The sequence below is a fragment of the Mytilus galloprovincialis genome, chromosome 13 (assembly GCF_965363235.1).
Source record: "Mytilus galloprovincialis chromosome 13, xbMytGall1.hap1.1, whole genome shotgun sequence".
Classification (NCBI taxonomy): Eukaryota; Metazoa; Mollusca; class Bivalvia; order Mytilida; family Mytilidae; genus Mytilus; species Mytilus galloprovincialis.
In genome coordinates, this window is record NC_134850.1 from 60,136,484 (window position 1) to 60,146,779 (window position 10,296).

General features: G+C 31.5%; 1 protein-coding gene across 1 annotated transcript; it reads left to right on the forward strand.

Annotated features, from left to right (window-relative positions):
• The first annotated feature begins 1,936 nt into the window (after positions 1 to 1,936).
• Positions 1,937 to 2,806, forward strand: LOC143056909 (integrase/recombinase xerD homolog). The gene has a single exon (XM_076230093.1). The coding sequence runs from the start codon at positions 2,267 to 2,269 to the stop codon at positions 2,804 to 2,806; it is 540 nt and encodes a 179-aa protein (XP_076086208.1). The 5' UTR covers positions 1,937 to 2,266.
• The last annotated feature ends 7,490 nt before the right edge of the window (positions 2,807 to 10,296 follow it).

A 10,296-nucleotide genomic window follows, 5' to 3' on the forward strand; every position in this document is an offset into this window, starting at 1 on the left:
TTGTTATACTGTTTTAGCTTTCGGAATTACTAACGGTCCGTACATTTTTACTAAATGTTTGAGGCCACTAGTAAAATTTTGGCGTGAAAACGGTATAAAAATTGTTTTGTATTTAGATGATGGATTTGGCATGAGTCCAGATGAAAATACATGTAATGAGCAATCGTCCTTCGTGAAAAGGTCTTTGATTTGATGCTGGTTTCCTTATTAACGAGGAGAAGTCTGTTTTTAAACCTGTTACCGAGTTAGAATGGTTGGAAATAGTTTGGAACTCGAAAGAATACAAAATATCTATTACTCAACGTCGAGTTGACGAATTGATTTCTTCATTGAATGTCATTTTGGCTAAATTTCCCTATGTTACAGCTAGATCTTTAGCTCAGGTGGTAGGCAGAATTATTTCAATGACTCCCGTAATCGGAAATGTGGCTAGAATCATGTCAAAGTTCTGTTACATGGAAATTGAAAGTAGAATCGGGTGGGATATTCCTATTACAGGGTACAAACCCTTTGAGGTTTTATCAGAGTTAAAGTTCTGGTTAGAAAATGTCCCTATGATTAACTATCGTAAATTAGGTCATTACAGTCAATCTTCTGTTGTCATATACTCAGATGCTAGTAATATTGCCGCTGGTGCATACACCGTTGAATTAGAAAATAAGATTTTCCATAAGATGTGGACATGTAGTGAAACAGTGCAAAGCTCCACCGGGAGAGAGCTGAAAGCTATAGAGTTAGCCCTTTTTTCTTTTAAGAATAGTTTCACAGGAAAAACTATAAAGTGGTTTACTGACAATCAAAATTGTGTCAAAATAGTTAATTCGGGAAGTATGAAAGAAAATCTTCATATTATAGCAAAATCTATTTTTTCATTTTGCATTCAAAAAGGAATATCAATTGATATTCAATGGATTCCCAGAAAAGAAAATGAAAAGGCTGATTATATCAGTAAAATGGTTGATTTTGAGGACTGGGGAGTCACACATATATTTTTCAATTTTTTAAATGATATGTGGGGTCCTTATTCGATTGATAGAGTTGCAAGTGTCGAAAATAGAAAAGTTATGAGATTTAACTCCTTATTTTGGCAACCTGATTCTGAAGCAGTTGATGCATTTTCTCAAGTGTGGACCAATGAAAATAATTGGCTAGTTCCACCAATTAATCTTGTGATTAGATCGATTAAACACATTATAGCTTGTAAAGCTCGAGGCACGTTAGTTGTACCTAAGTGGACTTCGGCTGCATTCTGGCCTTTGATATTCGATAAACATTTGATTTATCAAGATTACGTAAAAGATGTTATTGTGTTTAAAAATACTGATGGTATTTATAAACAAGGTTCGAATAAGAATACGATATTCGGAATTGAACCGTTTGGTTCACCAGTTTTGGCTGTTTTGCTAGATGCATCTTAGACATGGCCCTAATATATGTAAATATATTTTAGCAGGCATGGTCTGTTTGTGACATGGCCCTAGTATATGTATATATATGTATATTGTAGCAGGCATGGTTTGTTTATGTTGACATGGCCCTAGTATCGGTAATGATATTGTAGCAGGCTTGGTTTTTTATTGACATGGCCCTAGTATCTATAATGATATTGTAGCAGGCATGGTCATTTGTTTTACAGTACATGGCCCTAGTATCTATAAAGATATTGTAGCTGGCGTAGAAATATTTGAATATATATTATATTTTACTCTGTGTATAGATATTTGAAATATGCGAATAATTTGTCCTATATATATGTATATAAAATGTTATTGCAATTTTACGTTTTTCAGATATTTTTTTAGTAGGACAGTGGTCAGACTTTAATTCACAAGTTGCCTCTAATAATGATCTCAGCAGTTTGTTCAACCAGTTACCAGAATTCCTTCTTTCATCCAAGGCTGAGAGTACTCAGAAGAAATATAGATATGCCTTTAATTCATGGTGTAAGTGGACTAGTCAATATTCTTTTTCACCATTGCCGGCATCTCATTTACATATTTCTTTATATTTAATTCATTTGTCTGAAACTGCAAAATCTGTTTCAAAATTAAATGATGCTTTTTACGCCATAAAATGGGCACACAAATTAGCTGGCGTTGCTGATCCCAGTGAAAATAATCTAGTTGCATCTGTTCTAGAAGGGGCTCATAGAAAAATAGGTCATTCAGTTGTCAAAAAAGAACCTATCACACCGCATATTTTAAAAAATATTGTATGTAAATATGCTAACAACACTTGTAATTTAAAAGATGTAAGAATAGCATGTATGTGTTTATTAGCCTATGCTGGTTTTTTAAGATTCTCCGAGTTAGCTAACTTGAGAAGGTCTGATATACAGTTTTCCCCTACTTACCTTACACTTTATTTAGTCAAGAGTAAAACTGATGTATATAGGGAAGGGAGAGATGTTGTCATTTCAAAAACAGGGAATATTACATGCCCGGTAGATGTAGTTCAGCGTTATCTAAAGTTAGCTAACATTCCGGAAGAATCGAATGAGTTCATTTTTAGATCTATTTGTTATTGTAAATCTTTGAACATATACAAACTTAGAAAGAGTAGTCATATTTCTTACACCAGAGCCAGAGAGTTATTGTTATCTGCACTTGACAGTTTAGGTCTTGATAAAAAACAGTTTGGTTTACATAGTTTGAGGTCAGGAGGAGCTACTGCCGCGGCAGAAGCTGGAATAGATGACCGGTTGTTTAAGAAACACGGGAGATGGAAAAGTGATAAAGCCAGGGATGGTTATGTTAAAGAGAGTATACTAAACAGATTGTCAGTCTCTAAGAATTTAGGCTTGTAATATATATTGTTTGCCCCCCCCCCCCTTTTCTTTATGTCCCTTTCTTTGTCAATCAAAGCTTTCTGTGCTGTCGGGGCGAGCTGATAACCAAATAACGGTGTTGAGTTTTACTTTATAAATGCTTTATGTTCGTTTGAAGTATTGAATAAGAACATAAATGTATTTATAAAGGTTACTCGGGAACACGTGTTTTTGTTTATTTTTAGCACGTGTGTTTAAATCAAAACATGTTTATGTTTAATTTGATTGGACAATCAGTAAGTTATTACCGGTTTAAGTTATATCAATCATGATAACTCCATGCTAGAATTTTAGCGCTAAAATTATAAAAAGAAAGTCTAGAATTGTTCATTTGAGGTTCGCCTATCCGACAGTAAAGGTTCGTTTCCCACCCACCCACCCCTTTTTTTAAGACTTCATAGGAATATAAATAGTATGTTTTGTGGAAAATAGTTGATAAGATACATGTATGTATTACTGTAAAGATTTTTTTCTTCAACTTATACAACATTTTTCTATTGTAGATTGTGTTTATATGTGATGGCAGCGGTCGATGACAGCAAATTGGACATTTGTTTATTGTTTATAATAAAATAAGCTTTCTGTGCTGTCGGGGCGAGCTGATAACCAAATAACGGTGTTGAGTTTTACTTTATAAATGCTTTATGTTCGTGTGAAGTATTGAATAAGAACATAAATTCATAGAAACTGTCTATAGTTTAAAGACCTTAGACAGTCCGTTGTTATACATACGGGAACGAAATATAATTTAAATGGAATTTTAAATTGTAAAATATACAAATCTGTTGTTCATATAAACTATTGATGTCAATGTTTAGATGGAATGGCTGAAATAAATTGTGTTTTAGAAAATGAGATTATGCTTGATTTGCATAAACGTTCTAAATATTGTCTTTATAACATTTTAATGCAACAAATAGACGGAACTACCCCCGTTAAAACGTTTGGCAAAGTTATTATTTAAAATTGTGCGTTCTATTGTAACATATTCCCGTCTAATCAAAATGCCACTCAGTCTCAAATTCTGTTAAGGACAAACGATATTGATAAACGTTAATGACTTTTGCAAAGGAAAAAATCAATTTATTTCAACATCTAAACCATAACACGATTTGAAATATATTATGTTGTCTGTTACTTTTGGTAAAAGAACATCATGATAATGATTTTTATGATGCTACATTAAAGTTGCGTAATGCCACACAAAAGATGAAATTAAGGGCTACGCATTAACCGAATTTTGTTTTCCAAGTCTTAAACGTTATTACGCAAGAGCTGTATTACATTTTATTCACATGCATGTATACGACTGTTCGAAATTCATAAATCGATTGAGAAAAAACAAATCGCGTTTCAAACTAAAACTGAGGGAAACACATCAAATATAAGAGAACTACGACACAACAGAAATACAACTTTCATATGTGATAGATTTGTTTTGAAAGAGTAACTAAAATGACTTTGAATAAAAGTTCAGTAAAGAAATACAATCATTTGTTTCTTAAATCCGTATGTAGATATATATCTTTCATTCATGTTGGTAGCTTTTTGTGTATTATCCAAATACGTACATTGTCATTATCAAGTCCGAACAAACAGTTGTTTGGTGGTCATGATTGATTAAGCGAAAACCAATCCGAATTAGAATCTTAAACTCTAAATGCAAAGTTATATGAAGTGACAAAAATACCTTAACTTGATATACCAGTGTCTAGGATTTTTTGAGTGTTCATTATACCGAATAAGTGATGTACGCTGTGTTTTTCTTTCTTTTTTCGTTTTCGACGTGAGTCTTGTTGTATTTTTCGACTGAGAATTTTTTATTGTATTCATTTTTTGTACTTTTTTCTTGAAATGTCCTGTACCATGTCAGGACAATGACCATTATTATTTCATAATTCGTTTCTGAGTGTATTGCATCTTAGTGTTGTGTTTCTGTTGTGTCTTAGTTCTCTTATATTTGATGTGTTTCCCTCAGTTTTAGTTTGTAACCCCAGATTTGTTTTTTCTAAATGGATTGATGAATTTCGAACAGCGGTATACTACTGTTGCATTTTTTATGCGTTCTTCCTATTTTGTGTGAGTAATATAATTTATTTTTTGCATTTGTTTTCTGACAGTATTTCATAGAACGATATGCAAGATTCATTCTTTTTAGATAGATAGAATTAATATCAACGAGATAACACATATTTGAAACTTTTACATTTAGAAAACACATGGAAAAGCAAAGAAACAACCGTTTGCAATTTATTTACGATATACAGCATATCCTTCAAGTCTGAATTAAGGATTTTGATATCAATTCGTATCATACTCTATTTCAAACTTACGGACTACATGTATCATATACATTGAGTGAACCGGCAACATTAAATTTTCAAACACAGTAGACTAGTACTAATTGGATTTTTTGTTATTATATAGCTATATCTTTTTTTTTCTGAAAGTAGTAACTGTTTTTGTTAATATGTTTTCATGCTTGTGACTTTATTGCTGACTAAATTGTATGAGTTTTCACATTATCAAATACCGAACAGTGATAAATATATAAATGCTGATAAATTCGTCCCTCTGATAGATAGTTGTCTCATGACAATCATACATTTCCTTTTTATAGTAATTATTCTTTTTAGATAATATTGTAATACGCACTGAATCACTGACTATCAGTTTATTATAGACAGTTATAAAACGTTTAATTGCTATTAAACTTAAAATATATCTTGAATCCATGATTTCAATGTAGAAGTATGTTTGGTGGTCACAACTTAAATAACAAAATACTGCCGTTGAAATTTAATTTAAAATTCGACAATTCTTCAAGTAAGTTTAGAAAAGCATGTAATGAATCAAATTAATATATTGGTTACAATAAAAAAAAAAACCCCGTGTGTTAGTGAGTAAGTAGCCAATCAGACAATGCAAACTTGTTATGTCATAGCTTCAAAAACAAAACACGACCAATGAAGCTCACAAAACATAAAAGAAAATTAAAGATTGAGCACAACGAACCCCATCAACTCTATCTTTCTGATGTATTCCCGAAGTGTAAATAGAACCTGGTTCAGATCCCGATGCAATTGTAGGCAATGGAAAAACTAAACCAAATCCGGTAGAAAAATCATGAAAGTTTCTACGAATAAAACAATGTAACAAAAATCTATCTATTTAAAATGCCACTAAATTCCATATAAAACTGTTATTGACAGACGATCTCTTGATAGACGTTTATGACTTTTGCAAAGGACAAATCCTATTCATTTTAAAATCTAAACCATAACATGATTTGAAATATATTATTCTGTCTATTGCTATTTGTTAGAGTACATCAGATGATCATTTTTTTTTATTTGCTCTTATCGTTGTTTTTTAGTGCGTATTAAAACTAAGTGACGAACAATCTGAAAACGGAAATTGTTGCGTTTTAACCGTATTTTGTGTTACAACAATTGATTCATATACATGTAACTTGTTTTACTGTTGTTTGCAATTATTTCGTGCATTTTTAGGATGAAAACAGCCACTGGAAAAACAATGCTATGGAAGATAAGATCAGAAAATATGACCCCGTACTGACTTCTCAAAACGTTGTTTCAGTCGGTTCTGAAAAAGCAATACGCGTAGCGTTCCTTTAACGTGATGAATCGGATCTAACCTCTCAATTATGATCGTACTTTGTTGCAAATTGAAACGAATTCTCAACTTTCTAAACAGCCCAGAAGAAGTACAATATGACCCTATTTCTATACCCAAGTAATCTTTAATGTGACATTTTTGGATTGCAAAAACACCATTCACTAAGTACTAAATGTACCAAAGGATTTCATTATTCCCGAAAAGAAAATCAAAAGTCAAAGAACTGAATCAACAATTTGGTGACTTGTTCTATTAACAAATAGAGTTAAAACACTCTGGATGGTACATTTTCACAGTAAATGTTGGTGATCATGGCTGAAATATCTCTCTGTATATTTCAGTTATAATTTTCAAACACCAGGAATAAACCTTATTATTCATAGATCAGATTAAAAATAGACATTATCAATCGTTTGATGCCATTTTAAGTTTCGAATTTGAATTCCAAATTGAATGTAGGTGCAAGTGCAATGATGTGCATGTTGTTTAAATTAAATTCGGTATCAGATAATTCCACATATAAAAACAGCCATCAATCTTTTCTAATGACAAAAACTATAAAAAGAAAGAACAAATTGGACTAGCCAACTTCATCTACAACACACATCGTAGATAATTTTTTTGTTTCGAATTACATGAACCATTACTTCAATTGCAGAATTTTGTCCGTGAAATTCAATTAAATAATATGCGTTACATAAATAATTTATTCGTTCTTCAAAAGACGATCGATCGACGAAATTAATATTTTGCGAGGTATACAGCTACTATACGTATGTTATTAACTAAATGTATTTCTTAAGGTTTCGAGACAGAAAATTACAAACTCAGACAACCTTTCTATATGAACTGCACTCTGACGTTCACTAACTTAGCAATTTTTTAAATGCTAAAAAAGACTGTCAGATGTCAGAGTAATCTCGAGATCTACTTCCAAAACCAATCTTTAAAATTAAAAATGGTCAACATATTGGAGCACCATAATTCCATTATTGAGTTATATGAAAAGCCAAATTTAGAAACCGAGTGCAAATAGGAGATGTTAAAAATTTGAAATTAGGATATAATTACTCTTTGGAAACAACAATATAGTGTAAATAGACACATAACTATCAAATTCGGCTTTTGGCTGAAACAATGATTCAGATTAACTTAGTTTTAGTGATAACTGTTTCAATCTGATGTAGCAATTATAAATGTAATTTGTAAGAATGCTTTAAGTTATATGCCCAAATTACTTCTAACAGGTTTAGAAATGGAAATGAAGTTTCGAAAAAATATTGAAATACTTCTAAGACAAAAATTTCATAATTTTTACGCTAAAAATCGTTTCCAGCTGTTTATTGACATCACTACTAATGGAGGCTAAATTATCTCAGTATACATTCCAGTTTTAAACGTTACAGATTTTACAAAATAAAAATTTATAACTGGCAGTTAAATTACAAAATTGCAACATAGAAACTTGTTTAAAATAAAACATTTATAAAAAAATAAAGGAATAAAAAAACAATATATTAGATGCTTAATAGATCGCACCCAAATTTGCACAAATGATAAGTTTTATATGTACTTCATCAGAGTTCAATAAATATGTGTTACATATTGTAAGTGCTACATTACTAGATCTTGACGCACATCTTAATTTATTGTTCCTTATTGTTCTCTTTAGGTATAGCAATGTCGTCAGTCGTCAGTCGTCAGTCGTCATATGTATCCCATAAACCTCAAAACATTTCTATCGTTTATCATGTTTATTCAAAACCAAACTATATATGACTGATAAATTCAAAATCTACAACACATGTTTCTTGTTGTCTTTTGAACGGATTAAAAATAGCGACAAAAGACAATCTTAGATTATAATTGATCAATTATCAAAAACATTCTCTGCAGAAACATAAATGTGAAATATGTTAAATTTTGTGTATAATTTGAAGACTCTCTACAAACGGTTTTCCTTTAAGGTAATCCAAAATGTAGAGAAACCAATAGCAAAGTCAATGACAATCATATGCTTCTCAAAAGCGAGGCTCCTCGACTTAAATTGTATCACCATAATTGTTAATAGAGCTTCCCTCTATGTTTTCTCAAAACCGAAGTAATTTTGATACTTGTAAGTAGAATGAAAAAAATACGGTTACGAAAAAGGAGAGATTTAACATGCAACATGATATGCCTTTACCCAGACAAATTTCTGTACATCGTATTACTCGTTGTTGTATGTCTTATTTGTATGTTGGTATTGTTCTGTTCTCTCAAAAGAGTATTGGAGATTCGTCTGTCGTGCTGTCCAGTATAGGAGTCACTCGTATTAATAGTCTATTAGATAAAAAGAGATTTTCAATGTTTATGCATTAATATGTGATATAAGATAAAGAAAACTATTAGATCATATTCACATCTGATTTCTTAAACTACATTCTATATTCAATATGAATATAGCAATGCTTGACCAAGTCGATAATATGCCAGTCTTTTTTTACTCGTTCTATTGGTTGCTTGCACTTGATATTCTCAATTTTGTATGGGTTTAGCTTTTTTGTATTGACCTCAAAATTCAATTTGAATTTTGTTTAGTAGTTTTGGCATTTGTGTTCAACTTTTTCTCTTAAGAGGATAACGACAAGCATTCAATGTGTTAATGGTTATTAATGTATAGAGTCTGACTGTTGGAATGACAACGTTAACAAGAGTTGATAGCGTTACTTATATAAACGAGGTTTTTTCCGCAGTTCCATGTTCTTGTTTCCGTCAGCACTCCCACGACCTTCCTTTTTCTGTTAGATTTCATCAAAATATGTGGGAACAAGTCAATCTAAAAATGATAGACTACAACCTAGACTTGAAATAAATAAATGAAGATCAGTACATCTGCTATTTCCTTCAAAGCTCTAAATTAGAAACTATTTAGTTATGGTAAAAGAACCAATTTTAAAATAACCTATACGGTTTTGCATGTCACACATCGTGTTGTTTATTTACATCCGTGGTTATAAGTAATTCACGATGTAAGATGAAATTTTGTCACATCTACTGAAAAAATATGTGTATCCATCCTATTGAAGTATTAGCGAAATAACCTTACCTATACCTTGAATAAAACAACAGCTTCCTGGTATATCGTTGTAAAACAGGTTACCATGGCTTCAATATTTTTATATTTTCTTTTATAAGGAGATATGCAGTTGTTAAAATACATGACAGCCCATAAATGTAAAATTTAATGTTTGATTACAAGGACAATAAATCCGCTTGATATGGAGACAAAGAAAAATGCTTCAGTTTCTCTCTTTTTCTGCGAACAAACTTAAATATGAAACAGATGACAAACAACTTAGAATGTGTCTGTTTTGAAACTCTGACGGCAGTAAAATATGATACTAAAATTGTATGATTAAAATCCGTGATATCAAATATAAAATAATGAGATTTGGTGTGATTGCCAGAGATACAGCTTATCAATCAGAGACCAAATAACGTTATTATAACAATTGGGCACCGTACAGTCATAAAGATAAATAACAGGCCTCGACATGACAAAGTATGAAACAATCAAAATAAGAAAACACACCGCCTGATTTATGATAAAACAATCAGCAAAAACCAGGTATGAAAAACAGCAATAATCACATACCACTGATTTACATGCTCATTACATGCGGCTGATGCATAAAGAATGTGAAATGTAAGCGTTTGACCCTTCCTTAATCAGAAATTGTGATTTAACAGTACACCATAAGAATGAACTGCAAAACAAGTTGGGAAAGCCTTGGCCCATCACACCATCATGAAGCACAATACACTAACAAAAACACAAATGACAAAGT